The sequence below is a fragment of the Crinia signifera genome, chromosome 6 (genome assembly GCF_055691185.1).
Source record: "Crinia signifera chromosome 6, ASM5569118v1, whole genome shotgun sequence".
NCBI classification, from domain to species: Eukaryota; Metazoa; Chordata; class Amphibia; order Anura; family Myobatrachidae; genus Crinia; species Crinia signifera.
Window position 1 is genome coordinate 283,850,232 of NC_139222.1, and position 27,035 is coordinate 283,877,266.

Consider the following 27,035-nt stretch of genomic DNA (forward strand, 5'->3'; position numbering starts at 1 on the left):
TACTGCCTGTGTGGTGCTGTATAGCGATTTGGCGAGGGCGAACCAGTTACCCATCGCGATCTTTCTGTTTCAGGCAGTATACAGGTGGGTGGCAGTGCCTGGGCTACCATTGCATACAGTGAGGAACAGGGTTTAAGAGATACATAATGTACCTAGGGACGTACCTGAGCTATACAGGTGAGATCCACAAAGAAACCATTTACATCACATACTGATTTAAAGTGAAGTGATAAAGTGGAAGGTGATCACACAGCAGCCAATCAGCTCCTAACTCATTCCTCAAACACAGCTAATTGGCTGGTGCATTATCACTTTCCACTTTATCACTCCACCAGGCTTAACACATCTGCCCCAGTATCCCTTATGGACGCCGATATTTCTCTATCGCTGAATCGTTCCATCTCAATCCACTCGCTGACAAATTTATAGGCTTCTGGGCCCAACCTTCCATCCATATGTGCGGCAACAGGTCCGAGCAAAGAGGAAGAGGCCACAGTTCCCCATGATGCATCTTCCAAGGCGCAGGAAACCACAAGCATATTGGCTGCAATGGAATAATTACAATTAAACCTGCTATGTCTTTATTGTTATTCTTTTCTATTCCTTTTCAGTTAAAATCTGAGTAAGACGAAAGCTGTTTTATCTTTTCTGCCACTGTAACTTTGAGGTATAGTTACGGAGCGGTGGCTTTGACCCTGACATTTAATGTGGGGCTTCTATTCAACGCAAAGCATTGTCGGACTTTGAAGTTAAATTCCGGGTGGCTTATCATATAGAAGGGAAAAACCGCTGCTTTGTCTACATACTCCTTTGTATTAAGCTCTCATCTTCTCACAGTCTTGTCTACCCCATTCTGGCTGGGTGTCACTGCCTGAAGAAGGACGATCTGTGTTGCAGCAGTATTCTGGGAACCCCTTCCCTGCTGCAGCAACCTCTTTCCCTGCCCTGCGGAATGCTGAAAGTGGCCAGCTCTCCTTCCCTTGTAGATGCTGCCAGGCCCTTGTGACGTCCCATAATCTAGCACCCACCTTGTGTTGTGACGGAACATGGAAGGACCAATCTTGACCACTCTACAGCTGTGAGAGTTCTCTGAGCTGAGGTTACTATTCCCAGATTAAATTTTCTCAGGCCCAGAGTTGTGTGATAAGCAGAGTTTTTGTTTTGGCGAGGAATAAAAGCAACCTGGTCTCCTGCTGTGAAGGAACCAGGGCTCTTGCTTTGATAAAGGCCTGTAGGGTTGTTCTGCAAGGCCGATGTTGGTCTGAAACGGCGTTCCCTCTGGATACTGACCACATTATATCCTTCAATTAATGATAGGATGTGTCTGATGTCTCACTTCTCTTAGATGGAGCAGACCATGGTCATCATGGAGTCTTGATTTTTTTTTATCTTTCCCTCCTAATCCCGTAGGCTGGGAAATGGGGCGGAAGGAATGTTCTGTATTTTTCTCAGCTGCTTATATGATGATAGGGGAAATAAATTGATGTGGAAACAAATGATCAGATTTTCATTCCAACCAGGAAGATCAGACAGATAATCTTATAGTGTGTGTATTTCAGGATTGGTATAACCTCCCCAAAGGCTCTGCTGCTGCTGCCGTAGATCTTGCTGAAGAGTTGGCGGTGCCTTGCCTCTCCTTTCTGTGTGATATCAGAGATGATCCCAATTGACTTTGTCTTCAATGCCCCTTAATATTAAAGTTCTAGTTACAGAGGCTATGGAGTTATTTAATGACAATGCGGTTCCTTCTTGATCTTCGGTGTCTTTAAGAGGACACTTATCTTGTAGATAAATGGTACTTCTAAACGAAAAGCAAGTTATGTCTGACTATTTTAGGAACCCGACTCCCATTTCAGTGTCTACTATAGACGGGTACTCACATTCTGTCATTAACCCCTTCATCACTGAGTTTTCTCCTCCCAGCAGCAGGGGACACTGCAGTCTACACGTGTGGGATAGTGTGGGTGCATTGGAGGAGTCGGCACTTTAAGAAATTTGAATACAGCTGGCTCCTCCCCCCGCTATCCCCCAGCAGACTCCAGTCTTAGAAAAAGTGCCCGGAGGAGTCGGACTCCCGGGCTATGTCTCCTAAGGAGACTAGGCTTTTTGTTTCCTTTTTATTTATTTTTTATTTATACTTGGACACAGGCAGGCTGGGAATGCCTGTCTGCGACGTGGGACCCTGGAGGGACATGGTCGGGCCTGCATGCAGCCTCCCTCCACTGTCCAGCCACCGGAGCCTCCGTTCCGGGGACCCGCCCGCAGCTGCATGCGGTGTGCGTCGCGGGTCCTGGGCTATCTCCCCCGAACTCCAGGGACGCCGGTGACAAGTAAGGGCGCTGTGCGCCAGACAGGGGGCGGCCATTAAGCGCGATGGTCGGTGGCAGAGAGAGAGCTGAGTCGCGGTGGTGACGTCAGCGCACCCTCCAGTATGCCGGCTGTTTGGGGCGGGCTTGGATTTCGCGCCTCAGCGTAAGAGAGGAGGGCGGAGCTTGCTTCTCTCTCTTCTCTCTGAGCTTTTGAGCTGTGAGGTGGCTTTTGCGGTGCTCTCTCTCTCTGCAGTTTGCTGTACAAAACGGGACCTCTGTTACCTGTGCAGCTCAGCGCTCCCCAGCGGACTACAGGGACACTGTAAGTCTTAAGGGGTACATTACACACACAAGAATCGGGGGTTATTAATTGGCTCCTCTTCCCCTGTAACTTGCCAGACTTCAGGGCTACTTTACTGGGTATTTCCCTGCTGTTGGGCTGTATTTTGGGGTGTTTCTTGTGTGACTGGTGTTGTGTGTCTGTCAGTATTGTTACATTTACTGGGCAGGATGGCATGAAAAGCAACTTCATCTAAGGCTGCTTTGAAGGTTTATTCCTGCAAGAGCTGTAAGCAGCAATACACACAACATGTTAGAGGGTGTTCCCTCTGTGAGATTTGCTATAAGGCTTCTCAAATTACTGCTGCTCCTGCAGCACCTGTGCAGGCAGCTGCTGTTTCCTCAGAGGTGCTGCAATCATTGCTGTCTAATCTGAATGCTGAAATGGCTGCCTCTAGGAAGGATAGAGAGGTGTTTCAGACTCAGCTTTCTAGATTGACCTCTGCAGAGCCTGCTTGGGCTCAATCCTTAATTCAGTCAGTGGACTCTTTAACTCAGTCTATGGCAGGTCCTGCTAAGAGACCTTCGGCTGCTGCTGTAATTAAAAGAAAGGCTATGCCCTCTCTGTTTTTGGCTGATGATTCAGACCATGAGGATTATATTATAGAGGAAGGAGAGGTTCTTCCCCCTGTGGAGGATATCCAACCCTTGGATGTAGGGGAGGATGAATCACAGGGTGTGGAGGGGCTTATTAGAGCTGTTAGGTCCACTCTGAAATTAGAGCAGCCTGAGGTTACTCCCCAGGTGTCCATTTTTGGACGCTCTCAAAGACAGGAGTTGTGTTTTCCGGATTCGGAGGAATTAGACTCTCCTCTCCTCTCTATATGGAAGTGTCCGGATAGGAAATTCCAGGTGTCAGCTCGCCTAAGGACACTATATCCTTTCTCTCCTGAATCCAGGGCCAAGTGGGAGACTCCTCCCACTCCGGATATCTTGCTATCCAGGCTATCTAAGCGAGCCACTCTGCCTGTCCCCGGGGTGGCCTCTTTGAAAGAGGCGCAGGATAGGCGTTTAGATTGCTCACTAAAGACCATTTATTCCACGGCAGGGGTCCTTTTGCGTCCTGCTTTGGCCTCTGCTTGGGTGGCCAGGGCTATGGAGCAATGGGCTGCTGAGCTTGTGGCTGGTCTGGAGCAAAATATGCCTGTGGCAGATTTGTTGCCTATGGCGGAAGGCATCAGGGATGCTTCAACTTACATAGGTGAGGCAGCGGCAGACATTTCGACTCTAGGAGCCAGAATTTCTGCGTCAGCTGTGGTGGCCAGACGGTCGGTCTGGTTGAGGTCATGGCAGGCTGAGGCTGAAATTAAAAAAGCCGTTGAAGCCTTGCCGTTCACAGGGGATATGCTTTTCGGGCCAGAGCTCGATAAACTTATCTCCCAGGCCACGGGGGGTAAGTCTAGATTCTTACCTACAGCCGCTCCTCCACCTAAGAGGTGGTCCCTCACTCAGTCCTTTCGGTCCTTTCGAGGCTCCTCTGCCTTTAGAGGCAGGCCCAGAGGAGGTTTTACGGCCTTTAGAGGTCGCAGAGGTAGAGGGGCGGGAACAGCAGCGGCCGCTGCTGCCCCAGCACGTCGCCAGGAGCCCAAGGCTTCCGACAGGACCGTGGCATGACGGTCTTCCAGCTCTAGTGGGAGAATCCAGGGTGGGCGCTCGTCTGTTGTTGTTCCCTCAGGTTTGGAAGACTCACTGCAGGGACGAGTGGGTCTTGCAAATTATTACACAGGGATACAGACTTCAATTTTCAGCGCCACCTCCAGTAAGATTCTTTCCAATGGGCCTTCCAAAGCTGGATCAGACAAGAAAGGCCTTACAGGATTCAGTTCAAAAGCTTTTGGACGCTTCTGTAATAATACCGGTGCCAGAACATCAGAGGGGACAGGGGTTTTACTCCAATGTGTTCGTAGTCCCCAAACCGGACGGCTCCGTAAGGCCTATCCTAAACCTCAAGGATTTAAATCAATACATCTGTTACAACAGGTTCAAGATGGCGTCCATACGGTCCGTGATTGCATCACTGGAACCGGGAGAGTATCTTATGTCGCTAGACATAAAGGACGCCTATTTGCACGTCCCTATTTGGGAACCTCACCAGAGGTTTCTAAGGTTCGCAATGCAGGCTTCTCATTTCCAGTTCAGGGCTCTGCCCTTCGGCCTGTCGTCCGCTCCCAGGGTCTTTACCAAGATCATGGCCTGCATGGTGGCGGTACTCAGGTTACAGGGGATAACGATCATCCCGTACCTGGACGATCTCTTGATAAAGGCTTCTTCTCAGGACAAATTGATAGCAGACGCTCTGGCCACATGTTCTTTTCTGGTCCAAAATGGTTGGATCTTGAACTTCGGCAAATCTCAGCTCAATCCAACACAGAGGCTTTAATTTCTGGGCCTTATTCTGGATACGGCGCAGGAGGCGGTATTTCTTCCAATGGACAAGATCGCGGCGCTGCAGTCAAAGGTACGACAGGTCCTAGCTCCCGGCAGAGTTTCGATCCTGTTGTGCACCAAGATGCTGGGGATGATGGTAGCCTCTTTCGAGGCCATCTCGTACGGCAGATTTCATACCAGAACGTTCCAATGGAACCTACTGTCACAGTGGTCAGGGTCGCATCTACAGATACACGGGAAGATTACCCTGTCAAGAGCAGCTCGTCAGTCACTTCAATGGTGGCTTCACACTCCCAATTTACTCCAGGGCCGGAGTTTCAGTCCATGCAGTTGGACGATACTGACCACCGACGCCAGCCTCGGGCTGGGGAGCTTTTGTTCTCAACCAGACTTTTCAGGGGCGGTGGTCGGCCCAGGAGGCAAGTCTTCCGATAAATGTCCTGGAATTAAGAGCAATCAGGTTGGCTTTGGGTCAGGCACACAACTTGCTCAGGGGACGTCCGGTAAGAGTTCAGTCGGACAATGCGACTGCGGTCGCATACATAAATCGACAGGGAGGAACCAAAAGTCGTGCGGCCATGCGCGAGGTGCGTCCTATCTTGGAATGGGCCGAGGCGTTTGTCCCCCGATTCTCTGCGGTGTTTCTGCCGGGCGTGGAGAATTGGCAGGCGGGTTATCTGAGCAGACAGGACTTCCACCCGGGAGAGTGGGCCCTTCATCCGGAGGTTTTTCATCAGTTGACGGTCCGGTGGGGCATGCCTCAGATGGATTTGATGGCCTCCAGGTTGAATCGGAAGGTACCTCGGTATTGTGCCAGGTCTCGGGATCCGGAAGCTCTGGCGGGGGATGCATTCTCCATCCCATGGGATTTCCAGCTGATATATGCGTTTCCGCCGCTTCCACTCATAGCAAGAGTGCTCAAGCGCATAAAAAGAGGGTCCGCTGCAGTAATTCTGATTGCCCCGGACTGGCCGAGACGGGCCTGGTATTCGGACCTCAAGCTTCTTCAAGCGGATGTGCAGTGGCGTCTCCCACTCAGACAGGATCTTCTACAACAAGGACCATTCATCTACCCCGGCTTAGAGTCTCTACGTTTAACGGCGTGGCTGTTGAAGCCGACTTGTTAAGGAGACGTGGAATACCGCAGTCTGTAGTTCCAACTATGCTGAAGGCTAGGAAGGAGGTGACCGCTTCTCATTATCACAGGATTTGGAAATCCTACATAGCTTGGTGCGAAGCTAGATCAGTACCAAGGGCAGTGTTTCATCTTTCCCGTTTGTTGGAGTTCTTACAATCGGGTTTAGAGAAGGGTCTCAGACTGGCGTCTTTGAAGGTCCAGGTGTCTGCCCTATCGGTGTTTTTTCACAGAAGGTTGGCTCTAATTCCATAGGTACAGACCTTCTTAAAAGGGGTTGTTCGTATACAGTCTCCCTTCGTTCCGCCTTCAGAGCCATGGGATTTGGAGTTGGTTCTGAAATTCCTAAGATCTGATACTTTTGAGCCCTTAGATTCGGTGGATCTAAGGTTCTTGACGTGGAAGACTGTCATGTTGATGGCGCTGGCTTCGGCCCGCAGGGTGTCGGAGCTTGGGGCTCTTTCCTGTAGTTCCCCGTTTCTGGTTTTCCACAAGGACAGGGCGGAACTCAGAACTCGCCAGGGTTTCCTTCCGAAGGTGGTTTCGTCGTTCCACGTGAACCAGCCTATTGTGGTTCCAGCCCTTTCACGAGATATGAAGTCCTTGGACGTGGTGCGCGCTCTGCGTATCTACGTTTCCAGAACGGCATTGTGGAGAAAGACGGATAGTCTTTTCGTGTTGTATGGAGCAGGAAAGAAGGGTTGGCTGGCGTCCAAGCAGACGCTGGCTAGCTGGTTGTGCCTCACAATCAAGGAGGCCTACGCTAGGGCTAACCAAGTCCTCCCTTTAGGGATTTCCGCCCATTCAACAAGGGCCGTAAGCACATCGTGGGCTGCGGCCAGAGGTGTTTCGCTCACACAGGTTTGTAGGGCGGCCACTTGGGTGGGTGCTAGCACCTTCGCCAAGTTCTATAAGTTTGACAGCTTTGCCAGTGAGGAGGCATCATTCGGCAGAGCTGTTTTGCAGGATTCTCAGCGCTCTCCCTCCCGGGTTTAGTGCTTTGGTACTATCCCACACGTGTAGACTGCAGTGTCCCCTGCTGCTGGGAGGAGAAATAAGGAATTTGGTACTTACCGGTAATTCCCTTTCTCCGAGGCAGCAGGGGACACTGCACGCCCTCCCAGCGCTTTATTCCTGCCATCTTACAAGTTGTTTTACTTTAACATTGAATGTTTGCCGATTGCAAGTTGTGAGTTCTTGTTATGAGTTATTCTTGCTAATCTTTTCTCTTCTGCGAAGTGTCTCCTCTGTTCCAGGGATCGAGCCCTGGCCCCTATCCTCTCTCGGTCACAGTTTCTAAGACTGGAGTCTGCTGGGGGATAGGGGGGAGGAGCCAGCTGTATTCAAATTTCTTAAAGTGCCGACTCCTCCAATGCACCCACACTATCCCACACGTGTAGACTGCAGTGTCCCCTGCTGCCTCGGAGAAAGGGAATTACCGGTAAGTACCAAATTCCTTATTTTTCCCTCACACTTCCATTTTATAAGCCTCACAAAGAAAGAGCCCGTGGCTCGTTCTGCTAAGGCCGGTTTCACACACTCCGGCTCCTGCCGGACGGTGTAATCCCGCACCGCCAGGGAGCCGTGCCGCACACATTAGTTGTGAATGGACACTATTGTGTCCATTCACACGGGACGGCCCGGCCGCACGGCTGCAGCCGGATCCCGCCACTGGAAGGGACGGCTGCCGGGCTGTGGCCATCCCCTCCATGATAAAGTACTGTGTGCGGCACGGCTCCCTGGCCGTGCGGGATTTCACCGCCCGGCAGGAGCCGGAGTGTGTGAAACCGGCCTAATAATCCACCTTTCCGAAACAGCAAGAAGTTGGATCCTATGTGTCGCTTTGGCAAAACATTCTGCTCTAAAATAAAAGTGCATTCTTGTGAATTTTTGATCTTTTAACAAATGCAACCAACTTGGCTGGAAAACTTTTCATCTGTTTTCCAAAGTTTGGGAGCAAACCCATTTCCAGAATTTTATTCCAACCATCTACATAGTTAATAAAAGTTGATATTGTGTTTGGCCGGCATTACAGAGCAGAACCCTTGGAAGGGATATACCGTTGTGCTCATAAGTTTACATACCCTAGCAGAATGTGATTTTCTGCCCATTTGTCAGAGAATATGAATGATAACTCACACACTTTTCTGTCACTCATGGTTAGTGGTTGGGTGAAGCCATTTATTGTCAAACAACTGTGTTTACTCTTTTTAAATCCTAAAGACAACAGAAACTTAAAACGCTCATGGCGATTTGTTTGCGTCAACCTTTTTTCATGTTGACCTGCTGATTCTGTCAACTTTAAAATGTAAAAAGCTCATGCCATTTTGTTTGCGTCAATTTTTTTTCAGGTTGACCTGTCGACTTTTTTGCGGTGACCGGTAGACTGTCTACCTAGACATTGTACGTGTGCTAACCCACTTCAATGACAGCTGACATTCAGGCTTTAGCGTATAATAAGGGGCAGTCATTTAAAAGGAAAAACCGACACTTGACTCATCCTCTCCGCTCTGTCAATCACCACTGGACACTCCCACTTCCAAGAATACAAGGTGGTACTCCACAACTATGGAGCTCAATCCTACGTCCATTCCGACTTACCACCATCCTACTGGGAGTGAAACTCTCTCATAAATCTCCCCTGGGCACCAAGCCTACCCATCTGCTTCCAAACTAATGGCCGTCTTTCCTTACTGTTACATCCTCCCTTAAATTCACCTCGTCTTGCGTAAGCTCCTCCCCTTTAGAGTGTAAGCTCTCATCCTCTCACAGTCTTGTCTACCCCATTCTGTCCACCTGCGCGTCCTTGACCTGCTCACAATCTTATTGCCATCCGTTATTAAGTCTTATGTATACATTGTTCTACACGCTGTTCTCCCCATGGTACTGCGCTGCGGACTTACAGGGTGTTTTACAAATAAACCAGAACATTAATATTATACAATAGCAGCAATGAAGCGCGGACACTGGTTTCCTGCGATCTGCAGCAGAGGAGTCGTGTTCTGTCTCCTGGGACTCTTTCCGGATTGGCTTTGTGCTCCTGAGACTAAAATAGATGTTTTTTTTTTCTTCATTATCCAAAATAGGCGAGGGGGGAATAACAGCGAAGAAATGTTAATCTGAGGATTTGTGCTAATCTTTGGGGAATTTGTGCGGCTGCAGGAAATCTCAGCTGTCCAGAGGGGAGCTGGTTATATAATATGGAAGGTTCGATGAGCTTGTCCAGGGTAGACTTTGCAGGAGATGCGAAATCCGTACTCGCTCATTAAACGGTGCACAAATAAATTTTAAACTGTTGAACAAATTTTGGGTCTGATTCAGCTTTTGTTAGCAAAGCAAAAAAGAAAGGGGGTTATTCTAGTTCATTCTTTCTGACAAAATCCTTCTTAGATGGACAAAACCATGTGCACTGCGGGTGGGGTAGATGTAACTTGTGCAGAGAGAATTAGATTTGGGTGGGGTTTTTCTTCAAAGTGAGATCTATATTGCAGTGTAAAATAAAGCAGTCAGTATTTTCCCTGCACAGAAACAAAATAACTCACCCAAATCTAATTCTATCTGCACATGTTACATCTGCCCCCTGCAGTGCACATGGTTTTGTCCATCTAAGAAGGATTTTGTCAAAAAGAATGAACTAGAATAAACCCCAAAATCACACAAGTGGGCAAAACTATGCTGCGCTGCAGGTGGGGCATGTGCAGAGTGGGTATATTGTTTCCGTGCAGGGTAAATACTGGCTGCTTCAGTTTGAATGCTGCCCACCCAGCTGTCTGCACAGGTTTAATTTGGGACAAAAGGTGACGTGATGTGACAAGTCTTTGGTAGCGCGGCTGGGGCTTATTCTGTACTGTTAATGACGCGTTTCGTCACATGTGACTAAAACCAATACTAACTTAAGGGAGGTGAAAATGTTTTATGAAATGTAGTAGTAGTAGTACGTTTATTTATAAGGCGCCGCAAAGTGTCCGCAGCGCCGTACATAGCAAACAAAAAAAAAAACAAATTACAAGGTAACGTACAGGGTGTGTTGAAAGATACAGTATAAATAGGGGTATAGCTGGTAGAACTAAAATCAGCATCAGTTCAGAAGTAGGTGTCAAAATTGTCAAGGAGACTGAAGATGAAGTAGAGGAAGCGAAGAACAGGACAGGAGCACAGGTGAGGTAATGAGGTAGGGTGAGGAAGGAGGGCCCTGCTCATAAGAGTTAACATACTAAAAATAGGTGGGTGGACGAACGAAATACAATAGGATAAGTAGGAACGGAGGGGAACGGAGGCAGGATAGGAGGATCAAAAGAGGTTAGGAGGAGGGATAGGCTAGTCGAAAAAAGTGGGTTTTGAGGGAGCGCTTGAAGGAGGTAAGGGAATCAGATAGCCTGATGGGTGGCGGGAGGTTGTTCCAGTGCAGGGGGGCAGCGCGAGAGAAATCTTGGACACGGGAGTGGGAGGAGGTGATTAGGTGAGAGGTCAGTCGGCGGTCAGCGATGGAGCGAAGAGGACGGGAGGGAGTGTGGATAGAGATCAGTGAAGAGAGGTAGGGAGCTGTGGAGGAGGAGAGAGCCTTGTAGGTGGTGGTGAGGAGTTTAAAGAGAACTCGGAAAGGAATGGGGAGCCAGTAAAGAGATAAACAGAGGGGGGAGGCGGAGGTAGAGCGGCGGGAGAGGAAGATGAGCCTAGCAGCAGCGTTAAGAATGGATTGGAGAGGTGCGAGACGGGTGAGAGGTAGCCCAGAGAGAAGGATGTTGCAGTAGTCAAGGCGGGAGATGACAAGAGAGTGAATGAGAATTTTGGTCGCGTCAGTGGAGAGGAATGGTCTGATGCGTGAGATGTTGCGTAGGTGAAAGCGGCAAGACTGTGAGAGAGCACGAATGTGGGGGGTGAAAGAGAGGGAGGAGTCAATGATGACACCGAGGCAGCGCGTTTGGTCGGTGGACGTGATCTCGGTTTCACCAATGCTGATGGAGATAGTGGGAGAAGAGGGGATGTTCGGGGGATGGAAGATTAGAAGTTCAGTTTTAGCCATGTTTAGTTTCAGGAAGCGTTGGGTCATCCAGGCTGAGATGGCTGTGAGGCATTCGGAGACCTTGGACAGGAGTGATGGGGATAAGTCGGGGGAGGAGAGATAGATTAGGGTATCATCAGCATAAAGGTGGTAATGAAAACCATAGGAGCTGATGAGGGTGCCCAGAGAGGTGGTGTAGAGGGAGAAGAGGAGAGGGCCAAGGACTGACCCTTGGGGAACACCGACTGGCTGGGGGTAGTAGGAGAGGAGGAGCTCGGAGTGGAGACGGAGAAGGAGCGATCGGAGAGGTATGAGGTGAACCAGGAGAAGACCGTGCCAGTGATGCCAAAGGAGCGGAGGGTGTTGAGCAGGAGAGGGTGGTCAACAGTGTCAAAGGCAGCCGACAGATCAAGCTGGATGAGGATAGAGAAGAGGCCTTTGGATTTAGCCGATAGTAGATCGTTAGTGACTTTGGTCAGGGCAGTTTCAGTGGAATGTAAAGGGCGGAACCCGGATTGGAGGGGGTCTAGAATGGAGTTAGCAGTAAGGTGGCTTAGGAGACGATTATAGGTCAGACGTTCTAGGAGTTTGGAGGCAAAAGGGAGGAGGGAGATGGGCCTGTAGTTGGATGGAGAATTGGGGTCCAGATTTGTTTTTTTGAGAATTGGGGAGACAAGAGCGTGTTTGAAGGAGGAAGGGAAGATCCCAGAGGATAGGGAAAGATTAAAGAGGTGAGCCAGGTGAGAGCAGACTGATGGACTGAGACAACGGATAATATTGGAGGGGATAGGATCGAGCGGGCAGGTGGAGGGAGAAGCGGATTGAAGGATAGAGTGGACTTCAGCAGCAGTGGTGGGGTAAAATGAGGACAGGGGTTGGAAGGAGGGGAGTGGAGATGTAGGAGGGAGAGGGTGAGGTCATGGCAGCAGTGATGGCAGTCCTGAGAGAGGAGATTTTGGTTGAAAAGTAGGTAGCAAAATCAGCGGCTACGATGGAGGACAGAAGAGCTGGAGGAGGGGGGGAGAGCAAGGAGTTGAAGGTGGCGAAGAGCCTGCGGGGATTGGATGATTGGGAAAGGATGAGGGACTTAAAGTAGGATTCCTTGGCCAGAGCAAGGGCAGAGCTGAAGGAGGAAAGAATGAATTTGAAATGGATATAATCCGCAAGGGAGCGTGATTTCTTCCAGAAGCGCTCAGCAGTGCGAGAGCACTTTTTAAGGAATCGGGTGATAGGTGAGTGCCACGGTTGGGGGTTGGAGCATCGAAGGGGGATAGAGGAGGGAGGGCAGGCAGAGTCCAATGCCGAAGATAGGGTGTCATTATAGAGGGAGGCAGCGAGGTTCGGGCAGGACATGAGGGCGATTGGGGCGAGAAGAGGACACAGCGTGTTTGAGAAGGCAGCAAGATCAAGTGTGTTGACGTTATGCCGTGAGACAATGCGCTTGGGAGGGGGGGTGGGAGAGGGGGAAGCAGTGAGGGAGGAGATGAGGTGATGGTCAGAAAGAGGAAAAGCTGAGATAGTGTAGTCAGTAAGGGAACAAGAGCGAGAGAAGACGAGATCGAGGGAGTGTCCTTGGATGTGGGTGGGAGAGGTAGTCCACTGAGATAGGCCAAGAGAGGAGCAGAGAGAGAGGAGTTTGGAGGTGCCAGGATCAGCGGGGTTATCCAAGGGGATGTTAAAGTCACCAAGAATGACAGATGGCAGGTCGGAGGAGAGGAAGTGTAGAAGCCAGGCGGCGAAGTTGTCAAGAAATTGGGAGATAGGGCCAGGGGGGCGGTAGATTGCAGCGACACGGAGGTGGTAGGGGTAGTATAGACGGATAGAGTGAGACTCAAAGGAGGAGAAAAGGAGAGAGGGTTCAGGGTGAATGACACTGTAGGTGCATGAGGCTGAGAGGAGAAAACCCACGCCGCCACCTTGGCGACCATCAGGCCTGGGAGTGTAAGAGAAAGAGAGGCCACCGTGGGAGAGAGCAGCTGGAGAGACAGAATCAGAGGTGGAGAGCCAGGTCTCGGTGATAGCAAGGAAATGGGTGGTAATAAAGGTATATTATGTTTAATAACCCTTTATAAGTCAGCTAAAATAACCAGGTCGATATATTACAGTGAATGTTTGCTTATTTCTTTCCGGGATATGTTCATTAGGTCGACAGGCCTGAAATAGGTCAACATTGGTAAGGCCAACACAAGCATTAGGTCGACAAGTTTGACGTGAGGTTTTTAATGGTTTTTCTTAGCCGACACGTGCCGACAGGCGGTATGTCATGTTCTACTATCCATTATGACGTGGTGGGAGAATAAAATCTAGTGTAGCAAAAAAAAGTGCCTGAAGCATGGTGAGTGGATAGTGTCCATGTGTCGACATTTGGGACAAAAAAAGTGAAAAACTTATGTTGATCTAATGCTTGCGTTGACTTTCCGACTCGATCAACCTTACCCCTGTTGACCTTCAGTGGTCTACCCAATGCAGGTTGACCTAATTTGGGCAGAACTCCCAACTTTGGACCAGTCGGAAGCGGGACGGGGGGGGGGGGGGTGGCCTAATTTTGCCGCTATGTGGGCATGACCCAGAGGCTCTGTGAGCCTCTAGCCATGCCCCCAGCCCCCTGGCTACGGGAATAGACGCTGTGCGCATGCGCACAGCGTTTATTCCCCGCAGCTTAGCAGCCTAGAGGGGGGACTCCCAACAGCCCCCCCACACCGCGGGACACTGCCGGCCGCGGGAGGGACAGCGGGACAGGCCCTGATAATCGGGACTGTCCCACTGTAATCGGGACTGTTGGGAGATATGATTTGGGTCAACCCAATTTTTTCCACCAGCAGCATAAAATACTTGCGTTTTATTGTTGGAACCTAAAAACCCCAAAAGGATTGTCAAAAAAAACCCAACAAATAAAAAAAAAAAAAAAAAAAAAACAACAACAATAAAAAAATCAATAAAAAACTGATAAACCAGGATGGTTCTGCAAAAAATACGGAAAAAAATCATTAAGAAGCGGATGGTGCATCCCAGAGTATATATATATATATATATATATATATACATACACACCTAGTAGGCGTTGCAAATTCCTTTATTATCACTGCAGTGTTTCTAGGGTTACATTTTCTTTATTTAAACCTAAAATCTCGCCCGGCAGATACACGATGTGGGCGGCATCCACCCCCCCGAACAACCCCTGGACCACCAGGTAAATCAAAAGTATGCCTTGTACTCGGAGATGCGGGGCCTTGCGATCTGCTCGCGCCGCCATCTTGTGTATCTCAAATAAATTTTTTAAAAAATCTACAAAAATTTAAACAACACACAAGTCCTACTAAACATTTTTTTTTAAATATAAAGACACAGCAGCGACATAAGTATATTTCATTTTTTTTATTGTTTTCTTGCATTGGTTTTTGCGCCAGTCAGCGTAATACATAAAAATAGACTACCGTAATGAAATAAAATAATGAACAAGTTCAGCAATAATTTACCAATTTCTATAATTTCTGTAGCAACAAGGCAAGTTAAATTATCATTAAAGAAATATTAAAATGGGGGTGATTACGTACGTCCAATAATTATTCGTGCAAAAGGTTTTTTTTTTGTTACTTTTAAAACAACATTTATCTGTATTCCTACATGACTGTATTCCTACATGACTGTATTCCTACATTAAAACATCTTCGCAAATCTCACAAATTCAGGGTCATTGGGAAAGTCACACACTAAGCACATCGATAGAGTGCGGAAGATTTTTCCGAAATACAGACATTTTGTATTGAAAATAAAAATTTAAAAAATCTTGCACAGAATTATTTTTGAGTCGGCAACACCCCTAAGAGAAAACGGTGCATAAAATGGTTTAAATAAGAGTGCATTTACTTACAACACATTAACTGGGAGAGCACCACGATACTGACAATTAGATTTATTTGGATGTTTTTTAAAAACGGGGTCCTGGACCCGCATTATTGGTCCGAGGAGGCTGTAAATTCTTAGGACATTGGATATACATGGTTGCAGGGCTTGCAATGTCCATTGACAACAGAGCCTTAAATTACGACATATAATTTTTTGATTACAAAAACAACTTTATATTAAACCACGGGTTTTCAATTGTCTGATTATACAACACATCCTTTAGGGCCATGTTATTATTAATGCATATAGGAAAATAAACCTTTACTCAGCAGCGGGTAGAAATGCAGTAAGCAAATGCACATTTAAATATAGAGTACATAAATAGCAAATAAAATAAAACAAAAAGTGCAAAGACAAAAACAAAAAGAAGCACGTGACAGCGAGTAACAGATTTCATGTTCAGCACCAGGGTTAGTTCACAGGTCCTCATGGAGTCCCGGGCAGGGGACGGGATGGCGGAGACGGTGCTCGGAGTGTGAATTAGCTGTGAGCCACCTCTCCGCCATCTTGTTGGCGATTAATACTGCGGTTACGACCGTCACAGCGGTGGGCGTGAGGTTGTAGGGCACAAGCCCAGACGTACTGAATAAGCGGCCTTCAGTGCAAATTTAGTACAGCAGTACTTACGCTCGCTTTACAATAAAAACAAGGATAACAAGACTTCAGCTGCCTTCCCGCTTCAATAAACTTTTTGTAGTTAGTGCATGAGCTCATTAAAAGCGGGAATATGCGAAGAGGAGGAAACTGAGGCGTTCGCTTGGAGTGGAAACGAGGTTGACACCACAACATGGCCGTCTACATCCATGTCTGGGCATCCGGGCTCATTTTAGTAGGGGACTACAAAACAGTTTTGCATCATATTTGCGTTACGTGATTAGCCTCGTCTGTAGGGCGGTCAGGTCAAACACGACGGCGAGTAGCCTGTATAACAGGATACTGCAGTTTTCCAGTATGCCCCTCAGTATATGAATGGGTCCAGGCGGCTGACCCCCGCTTGTTATTAGGTAGTGTATGAGCATTTGTCTGAACCAATAAGATACCAGCTTAAGTAATTTCCTGCCCCTGGACTGTTGGAAGCGTACAGCTGATTGGCTCGGATGGGCTGCTGAATATTTTTGTTTAATGGATAATGCAAATCGCTCTACGTATAGTGCAAGGACCCTATGGCAATCACAGATACACAGGTGCGCAATTTACCACATGGTGAAGGAAGCCATATTTGATTATTTTAAACTGCCAGATGTATCAAATTGAGAGAGATAAAGAGCCAACCAATCAGCTCCTTGCTGTCATTTTTGCAAATACAGCCGGTAACAGGACAGTCAAAAGCTGATTGGTGAATAATCTATCGTTCCCCAAAAGTCTTCATTTTATAGATGCCCTCACACTGTTATGAGCCAGACAGAACTGTCTCCTGCCAAGGTACGGGTATATATTATAAATGGACACATACAAAAATAATCTACATTTTAAATACCTTTTTTTTTTTTCTTTTTCATTTTTGAGATTTGCGATGACTAAGTACTAAAGGGGGGGGGGATTAATAGAATCAAGATGGATGTCAATATTAGACACTCTGCATTGGATTCAAAGTCCACTCAATGCAGATGTAAATGGAAATTAAAAAGGAAGTATTTTTTTTTCAGTTTTAAATATATGATCAAAAGGCGTCTCTTAGCAACCACAGGTAGACAACTGGCAGACTTCTCAACCAGGTGCTTCACAGATGGGAAATCCCACATGCATAGAGAAAGAATGAAAATAAAAACTTTTCGCTGACCACAACCTTACGTCAAGCGTCCTTATTCCCGAAACGCCGGCATAAATACAGTATTTGCGAATGTCGCCATTTGTAACGCAGCAGAACAGGAGCGTAGCGAAATGATTGCAAAGTGCTACAATCCAAACAAAGATATAAAATAAGCCTCTTTGTAACAATGACCACACAGCACCATTCGTGGGCAGGGGGAAGCCTTTACCAGCCCGCAGAATCAGCCAGGTCGCCGCAGACTTCAGTGCACAGCGAGGCGACCAACTAATTGTGACATCATGCAACTTACAAAGTTGAACTTTTACTTGTCTAATAGACAGTCTGGCACTCGGGGCACACTCTGCTCCGCCAGCTGCGCGGCTTCATACAGATGTACACCATCAGCGCATACGCAATCACAACTATTAAAGAATAGAACATAGCTGTTATGTAAAGAGGTGACAGAGATGGGTTTTATAAAGTCTCCTCAACAGCTTCCCACCCTCAAAAAAAAATCTAGAGGGGGTTGCATTTTTCAAAGCTCAGATAAAATGGTGAGAGATAAAATACCAGCCAATCAGCTTCTACCTGACATTTTGCAGGCTGTGTTTGAAAAGAAACCAGGAGATGATTGGTTTATACTGTATGTCTCACAATTCGATCTCGCTCCATAAATCATAGAAAACATTTGACATTTTGGATACATTATCTGGGGAATAAAGAATCATTTCATCGCTGGAAAAGAGAAGACACGGTGGTCGGACTGGTTCAGAAACCACTTAATGGTTTTACTGGTTTTGGGTTTAGACCAGCTCCATGTATTACAAATGTATCGCTGCAGACCCAGGGATATATGTATCAAGCCTCTGAGAAAGTGGAAAGAGATACAGTACCAGTCAATCCGCTCCTGTTGTTGTAGTCTGTGTTTTAAAAATGACAGTTAGGAGCTGGTTGGTTGATACTTTCTCTCTCTAAAAGGCTCGACCATTTGAAAAATATATCCGCCTTTAATCTGAACAGGTATGCTGAGTTTGTTCACCGAAAGGCCCCCTATCTTAACATAAATTAACCTCCTCATGAATTTTAAGTTATTATTGGTTACCTAGCGTGCCACGCAGCTGTGAGTATTATATACTCCAATAACACAGTGACAGCCACAAAGATAGCAGAAGACTATGTGGTTCCAAATGAAGGAGTTTTGTGCCGCATTCCATGTCCTCGCTGTGAGTGGACCAGTTGTTGGTACTAGGTTGACCCAAGGTCATGAATCGATGAGGAGACATTGCTGGTAGATTCAGAGTTGTACAGTATGATATTATTGTGTGGGTTCTCTAGGCTAAGTTGGGTGGATAAACTTACAAAGTTCCAGAATAAAGGGTACATGGCGACCGGCTGGGCGCACCCCATTACCACGATCAATAAGATGTTTTGTATTGTACCATTTCATGGTAGTTTCGTATAAAAGTCTGTACGTGCCGAACTAAGGCAAAAACGTGTCAAGTAACGTGGTCAAAGATTTAGATCTGTATTGAAGTAGAACCACGTAAGCCAGATCTTCAAGTTGTGCTACAGTCAGGTCACGGCCATCTCCAACACAGCAGGAGTTGTGTGTGACCTTCCGGGAATGCCCTTTTGTATACTGAGAAGCTGGTCAAGGCATTTGGTCCAGCGGGTAGAGGATAATCCCAATACGATTGTCCAACTCTTTAGGATTGGAGATTTCAAGCAAGATGGATTGAATCCGAGTGTTGACCACGGGTGACTGCCAGCAGTAAATCTTATCCAACGCCGTGGCTCACCGGGATTGTACTCTGGCCACAGAAGGCCCTAGGAGCAGTAAGCCAGCTTCAGGCTAGCACTGGAATAGCCTTCATCGCTGGCCAGACTCTCCATGCTGTTGTGGTCGTCAAGGTCACTAATGCTGGTAGTGCTGCTGGAGCTGTCCACTTCCAAGTTGGAGAGATCTGTGCTCTCGATGTCCACCTCAATCTCCTCTGTGGAAACAATAAGAATGTGCGTTATTGCCACCAGCCAACATAAGCCCCCCCAACTCATTGCCTACATCGTTCGAATGTTCCTTTAATTCATATGGTGTTCAAATGTAACACCGGTAGCGTTCCCGTCAGTCTTACCTCGGTCAGAGTCTGATCTATCGGGGGACATGTTAGAACTGATGCTGTCCGCACGCAACCGCTCCGACTCCGGACAGCCCTGGAGCTGCTCGAGCCGCCGCTTTAGGAACCGCTGCTCCCTCTCCAGAATGTCAAGCTGGTGTTGGCCTTTCCGTGCGGTGTCCTCGAGTTTCTGTAGGACCATGGGAGATATTAGGATCACACAGGGAACATAAACAGAGGAGATGCTCCTAGTCTCCTTTCTGATCTCCCTTACTCCTCCTGTAGTATCTATTCCCCGAAACTGCTTATTACTGATAAGAATAGCGAACATTTATTTCTGCTATAGCTTGTAATATATTGGGGGAGATGCACCAAGTCCTGGAGAAGAATAAAGTGAAGAACGAGGTAAAGCGCTAATAGACAAGCTCCTAACTGACATGTTACAGGCTGTGTTTGGAAAATTGCAGTTAGAGGCTGATTAACTGGTATTTTATCTCTCTCCAATGTTCGATACATCTCCTGCTAAGGGTGGACAAGTTGCCAGCAGCAACCAATCAGCTACTGCTTATTATTTTCAAGAACGTACCTTGAAGTTGGATTAGTTACTATGGGCAACAACTGCGGTAAAAAGGTTTTATTTGATTTTAATAACTTGCACCAGTGAAGAAACCAGCTCCTGCCATTGAGCAGCAACAGGCATTTTGGGTTCACCCCTTAGTGGGTCACACCGGGGTGCTGCCCGCACCCCCTTGTGACACCATTGCCCCCTCCTTATACCTATAAGTGATTGGCAACTGACAGGTGGCGGCTGAGTGGTTTGCATAGTCTATTGTGTTTTTCATGTTTCTCGTCCTTGTGTCTCAAAATTACAGCCAATCGAATAAAACCGATATCATATTCTGAATGGGTGCCACAAAGTTAGCCCCGAAATCTCTGTAATGTGATTGGCAGTTCAACTCAGTTCCGCTGGGAATGTGGTTGTGTGTGTGTGTGTGTGTGTGGGAGGGGGGGGGGCTGGAATATAACAGCAGTCCCGGGCAGCTGGGTTGCGGTGTGAATTGCGTTGCGTTGTACATACCTTGATGTGCAGCTTGGCTTTGTTGAGCAGCCCCAGCGTGGTGTGCCGGCTGTTGTCAGACTCTAGCGGGATGAGGTCTTTCAGGCGTTCTAGACAAAGGCGTAGATGGGCTCTCCTGGAAACAGAAAATGTGTCATTGAGTCCCAGGTAAGACCAGGGTATTACTTAGTGTAAAACATACACGCTACACATGACACAACGTGCTACTTATTTACTAACAGTTAGAGACAGTCTACCTGGAACTTTTTTGAAGTTCCGCCATGTCTCAGCTTTGTGTCTAATATTAACACACTTATTTCTACTTATTATAGACAACAAATAAGCAGCGATTGTATTGGCAGATACATAATTGGTTCAGAAATAACTTCACTGAAATACAAGCAAGCAATTAGTGGTTTTCACTATTCATTTGGCCACCAGGTGGCAGTGTTCTGTTGCTGTGATTTAGGCGACTTTTCAAACTTTTGTCTACTGTACAGAACTTCTCGTGAGGAGTAAAAAGTTACGAAAATCCCTTTATTTACACTATTGAAAATTTCTTCTCAGCTTTAATCCAGCTCCAATTCAGGTTATCCCCCAATGGGTCTGATCTGGCCTGACAAAATACCCAGTGCGGTGACCCAGTGCCAGCCTGCCAAAGTACCCAGCAGGGTAACCTCAATCTGCAGTCCCTCATCCTCTCCAAGCCTCCAATCACAGTCCCAGTCGCCCTTAAGAATGGGGTGTATGAAATATTTGGGTGTGCGCATGTGCATATGCTGGGAGCGTGCAAAATCTGTTCGCCGAGTGCACGCTCACTGCCTTTCAAGATGGGGGTGGAGAGGGGCGTGGGGTATCGGCCTGGGCCATTAGCATATGTGAAGGCCCAGCGTTTCATGGGCGTTCCCATGACAACGCTGGGCGTACACCTGCAGCTGCCCACCCAATTCCTTTGCAATTCTACATGCATACGTACCCTCACATATGCGTGCGCTTTCTACATCATTCAAAGGATGGCGACTATCGAAAGATGGGGGAGTTTCGCACTGGCTCATTCAAAACATCCAACCGCAAGCCAGTCACAAGGTGGGGTTAGAGTGACTCACAAGGGTGCAAATTCGCACCTGAGCGAGTCAACCTGAATAAGGGCCAATGTCCAGAAATGTGCGCAGGAGCACATGACCACCTACGGGACCTTGCAATGAACTGAATCTGCTGCTTAAAGCGAAATATGATCCACAGCAATAGAACAGCGCCACCCAGTGGTCACAGTGTCCTGAAAACAAAGTTACTGCTTTGAAAAAAAAAAAATAAAGTACTCACCTATTTTTTTCAAGTTCATTGTGTGTCGATCTGAAATACAAAAAAAAACCTGTATTAGAACGGTGATAAAAACATGGCGGATTCCAGATATAAAACAGATGTATCTGTATTTACAGTCTATGGGGGTAATATTGGCAGGCTACAAATCAGTTGCTTCTCTGACGACCACTGACGCAGATGGAGCAGTATTTATTGTAGCAAAACTTCTCCCTTGCTCCCGAACCGCACAGAATATTTTTAGTTGTTGGTAATTTTGCATAACCGCAGCTATTTACGGCTAAGCCGCTCAGAGATCGGTCACAAGATAATGCAAATTCTCCAATTAACCATTCAGTGGGTTAAGCTGCACTAAAATAGGCCTACAGAAGTAACGTCCATAACTTTCCCCTTACATAAGGATTATAAAACACGCCTCAGCTCAATGAAGTGAGAGAAAAAAAATCTCCTCTCTTCGTGTTTTAGTAAATTGCTTTTCTTTAGTTCTTCCTAGTATAGTTCAATTCCAGCAGCTAAGGGGTTAACGGTTTAGTGCTCCTCTATGTGACTCAGGACGTCTGATCTGGTGCAGAGAGTTCACGTAAGGTGACGAGCACACAAGCCACAAAATAACAGGAATTGCTTGGGGACGCATATATATATACTGGTTGCTGTCAAAAAATGCACAACCCACTATAAAATACTTATATGCTAGCTACAGCATAAACAGGATTTGTAACCACGTGAACTGTTGGGTCACAAAAACGATTATTGCAAGAGGATGGATAATTTTATAATGTTGCAATCGTGGTCTCATTTTGCAGCCGTACAATACGGAGTTGCTGAGACGTTTAGCTAAGGCCTTTTCCAAAAGAAAACAAAATGGCCGCTCACAGGACTTGCCACAGAAGGCTCATTACATCAGAGCTCTGAGCCCCTCATGTGGCTCATAGGACAAAAGTTTATTCAGTCAGTGTACTAGAAGCAAATGAATTGCCGGCCTTTACAGTGTGTCCCCTAGCTATGGTGGAGGCAGCCATTTTGTAGAATTCCGCAGTAGGGTCACACGACCAGCTGGAGACGTATAAACCACCAAGAACCAGCTGTATATCTGAGACACAGAAGGAACGCAGAGCCCCAACTCCTCAGATACTTCATAGCAAAAGGACTGGCTGCCATCTCATGAATGCAGTTTATGCCCACAAAATGGCTGCCGTGTAGCTAACAATCAAAGTTCCCTTCAAGAAGTTGAAGAATTAAGTAAAAATATCCCAATAATAATTACTTTATAAATGTCCCCAGATTTAGAAGATCCCCCAACCCCAGCAGGAAATCCTGGTTTTAGCTCAGCGTAGACACAACAACCATCTGCAGATCTAATGGTAAAGTCCCCAGAGGGAAACTTTTACTCCTGGAACATGGTTTAAATGTGTTCCCTTCCCCCTGATGAAGACAATGCCACAAAGTACATTGTGTTCCCCATCTTACCGGCTGCTGATGTCACATCCTGCTATCCGTATCTAACAAGTATTTTGGGACTGAAATATAATTCTGGGATGGAACTTACAAAACCACAGTTGCTCAATAAACAAAGGTTCATAGAGAGCTTTCTCACTTCTGAGGCCAGCTCTGGGGATCATCCCCCACGCCAGGGTCGGCCCATACCCATTCGGTGCCCTAGGCAGCCAATCCCACCCCATTCATGTTGGGCACCCTACCTGGGTGCCCAACCTACCATAGGTGGGACGCGACCAAGACCAGAGAAGGTTTCCAGCCTTGTGGCTACCTGTGTTTGGTCATTTGACCGGTTGTGGATGGAAATGTCTACAGTGTCTAGGTCAATGAGCAATAAGTCGACACTAAAAGGCCAACATGATAAACTTTAACACATGAAAAGATCGACATGAGTTTTTTAAGGTTATTTGGTGTCAATGTCAACATGAACCCCGGATTAGTGTAGAGTGATCCCTCGCATGGCTTGTGGTTACCGTTCCCAATCGGAGTTTAAGTGGACTAATTCATGTCCACCTTTTCACATGGCAACATTTTCCATGTCGATCTATTGACAGTCAACCTGGACACTGAAGACCTATCAGCTGGATACCGACCTGACCATACTGCGGAATTCTACATAAGTACAAGGATCTCAAATACTTTAATAAGACCAATAATAATGGTCAGCACAGTAATGCAGATTTTCTAAGGTCTGTCCTTGGACCAATTACAAAATTTGGGAGGAATGGGGGCACAGTCTGTGGATCTGGGCGGAGATCGGGTGGATTAAGGGCACAGGCTCACCGTGTTCGGATTAGCAGCATACAAAAACTATTTGCAAGTATGGCCGTCCCTCCTGCACAGAGGTATAAAGGGGGGGGGCAGCATCTATTTATAAGGCCAAAAATCTAATCCGCCCCCCCCCCCCCGGACTGTGAATGACTAAGTAACTTCCTCATATGGGGCGGTTGTCCCTGGGGCCGTAAAGAAAGTGCCCCCCTCCCATTTAGGACTGTCTCGCCTATGCACGCCAGGCGACCCTGTCCCGTGTTAGTTATGTCCCAGGTCAGGCGGAGAGGAAATGACAGAGGGACGTTACCTGCTCATGCCGTTTCCTAGGCTGTTACTACATTTTTTGGATTTTAGCCGCCTCGTCTTAAGATTGTGAAGGTCCGAGCTGTCCGGTGAGGGGAACGTGGAGGCGTATCCGTGCTCGCACTCTGCAACAATAGACAAAAGAGTCAGCGCTAAAGTAACGTCTGAGAATAATGGTATCCGACAGCCACACATTGTGGTGGGGCAGATGTACCAGGCCTTGGACAAAATGAAGAGATTTAACTGCCAAACAAATTCCTCCTAACTGTCATTTTTTTTCAAACTCAGGGGCAGATTTCACAAAGAGTAATATTCTTGTTATGACTCGTTACTAATATTAAATGGTGCCCCAGCCAATCGGCTACTGTCACGTGTTTGAACAATGACATTTAGGGGCTGATTGGCTGGGGCACTCGCCAGATTATCACCACGGTTAACGTTGCCCGTCAGCCCATAACATGGCGGTTAGGAGATAATTGCTTGGTGCTTTATCGTGCTCAAAGTCTTAGTACATCTGCTCCCGGGAGTCTGAGCTTTCCGTAGTCCATACCAGGTGTTAAATCTATTATCTAAACATTTAGCAACCTTATTATCATCCGTAATATAGTAAATTACATTTGTATATTAATTGTCAATTATTTCATTAATTTCATATAAAACCTCAAACTCGCTAACACATTTGTAACTATATTTGACATGCAGGCAGTTTATAAAGTGCAATAAGACCAAGAAACACCCAGAGCAGCAAATCCAACATAAGGCGTGGACCGCACACTCCAAGGAAATAATAACGCACAAACACACACACACCACACACACACACACACTACACGTCATCCATGCAATATAGAAATTGCACCAACCGTTGTATAAACGTCTGACAGTTGCCTAAACGCATCAAGATAAAATAAAATGAAATAAATAATTATAAAACACAAAAACGGCGATAAATGAAATCACTTCCCGTTACCTCGATCTCGTCTCTCCAAATACTCAGCCGCCTCTAACAGCCTCTGGATATTTAACATTCGGACATCGTCCATCATTTCAATTTTTGACCAGGTAAAAATGATAATGGCAAGACCTTAAAGTAATGGTGCAAATCCGTCCAGGAGAATAAAACTGTGGCGGAGAGGTGTTAATAAGTAGGGACTGATATCTCGTTGGCTAGCAAAGATACCCCAGTGGGGTAAGGTATTCTATATATCCGGGTGGCTTTTGCAGGCAGGCCGGGCCTCCGATGGGTGAGCTGCACAGCTGATATTAGGTTACCGCTGCACCACAACAGATGAGGGCTGGAAGAGGCTCCTACAGCGGAACAGGTTTAGGAAGTTGATTAAAATAAGTAAGAAGAAAAGTTGGGATTAGTTGCAGCAGAGGGACATGGGCTGTGTGCGAGCTGCCCAGCCTGCCCTGCACAGTTTGTTTACTTCTTGCAGCCGGAGAGAGGAGGCTGGTCCCAGGCAAGCTGCAAGTGCTGCTGGGAGTTGTAGTTTTCAGGGGCCTGGTCTGCAGCGTGCACAATCTTAACCCCGTCACTGCCGCAGCTTTCAGAATTCAATGGACAAAGGGAAGGTCTTTGCAAAAGCCGTTATAACCAGGGCTATTTTTCAGCAGGCTCCAGCAGGAACTGAGGCCCTTATTCTAGTTCACTCTTTCTGACAAAATATTTCTTAGATGGACAAAACCATGTGCACTGCAGGTGAGGCAGATGTAAAACCCCACACAAATCTAATTATCTCCGCACAAGTAACATCTGCCCCACCTGCAGTGCACATGGTTTTGTTCATCTAAGAAATATTTTGTCAGAAAGAGTGAACTAGAATAAGGGCCTCAGTTCCTGCTGGAGCCTGCTGAAAAATAGCCCTGGTTATAACAAAGCAATTTCTCAAAGTACAGCGTTAACTCTGTGGTTTCATTTACAGAGAGGGTCTGAGACGTTAGTTCTCTTCCCAAGCGATATCCTGATTTTTCTATCCCTATTGTTCAATTTTTTTTATTATTATTTACTTACATTTACGGATAGAGCGCCAGGATATTCTGGTGCACTTTTAACTGGTTGGTGGCAGATTGGTACCAAAAAAATAAAATAGGCAAATACCTATGAGTCACCCCCTACACCAGGCATGTCCAAACTATGGCCCCCCAGCAGTTGTGAAACTGCAAGTCCCATCATGCCTTGCCACAGTTTTGCTATTAGAGAATGCTAAAACTATGGAAAGGCATGCTGGGATGTGTAGTTTCACAACAGCTGGAGGGTCATAGTTTGGCCATGCCTGACCTACACAGTAGGCAATATAATGAGCGATATTGATTATTTGGGGCCTTCTGTGATACTGTTCATTATATCGCCCAGTGTGTATGCCTCCAACAACGCGCAACGCATGCTCCCATTGGTCATCAACAACCCCCCCCCCTCCCCCCGGGATTGGCAAGTGTGTATGTACTTACTGATCCCGGCACCCCGCTGGGTGCATCGGGGGCCTAATGCTGGGTACACACCAGGACGACAGGGGTCTGATCCCATCAATCTAGATCCAATTCCGACCGATTGGATGTAGATTTTGTGGTGATTGGGCCCTTTTCTGTCCTGATGTGGACCGATACCGATCCGATGTGTGGTCCCGCGGGTCGGTCGTTATTCAGATCCTACCTGCAGCAGGTAGGATCTGGAAACGACCATACTCCCAGGTGCGGGTCGCCATCGGATCGGACCCGCTCACGGTACACATCGTGAGCCGTCGTGCCCCCCGCGTCATCGTGAGCGGGTCGGAAAAAACACTGACGACCCGCTCATGATGTGCATCGTGAGCGGGTCGTCCTGGTGTGTACCCCGCATTAGCCTAAACAGGGAGCAGGATTAAAGTTAATCTCCACACAATACCATAATTACACTAAACTTCCCCTGATCGGTCTCTTGAGGGAAAAAGGAACCACAAAGGTGCACAAAATGGGTGCGGATCATGAATGTCGGCAGGCACAAGGAGGCCATGGAAACAAGGTCAGCATTGACAAAAGTTTGACACAAGCAATAGGTCGACATGGAACAGGTCAACACATGCAAAAATTAAGAAAAATGTGTCGACCTCTTCATTTGTCAACCTATTGCTTGTGTCAACCTTCTGCCAATGTCGACCTAGTTTATGA

The 27,035-nt window shown here is 47.1% G+C and overlaps 1 protein-coding gene across 2 annotated transcripts in view; it reads right to left on the reverse strand.

The window, feature by feature from the left end:
- Positions 1 to 14,533: 14,533 nt before the first annotated feature.
- The window catches only part of MXI1 (MAX interactor 1, dimerization protein), a 16,697-nt gene continuing 4,195 nt past the window's right edge, over positions 14,534 to 27,035 (reverse strand). Inside the window, exons 1-6 of one of the 2 annotated variants that reach the window (XM_083149847.1) lie at positions 24,859 to 25,359; positions 23,893 to 24,013; positions 21,324 to 21,353; positions 20,022 to 20,136; positions 18,962 to 19,133; positions 14,534 to 18,823 (exon numbers count right to left, since the gene is read on the reverse strand). In XM_083149847.1, coding sequence (XP_083005973.1) covers positions 18,657 to 18,823; positions 18,962 to 19,133; positions 20,022 to 20,136; positions 21,324 to 21,353; positions 23,893 to 24,013; positions 24,859 to 24,934 — 681 coding nt within the window. In that variant the 5' untranslated portion in view covers positions 24,935 to 25,359 and the 3' untranslated portion in view covers positions 14,534 to 18,656. Of the gene's footprint in view, positions 18,824 to 18,961; positions 19,134 to 20,021; positions 20,137 to 21,323; positions 21,354 to 23,892; positions 24,014 to 24,858; positions 25,360 to 27,035 lie in introns of those variants that run through there. The other variant, XM_083149846.1, reaches the window with a different exon arrangement.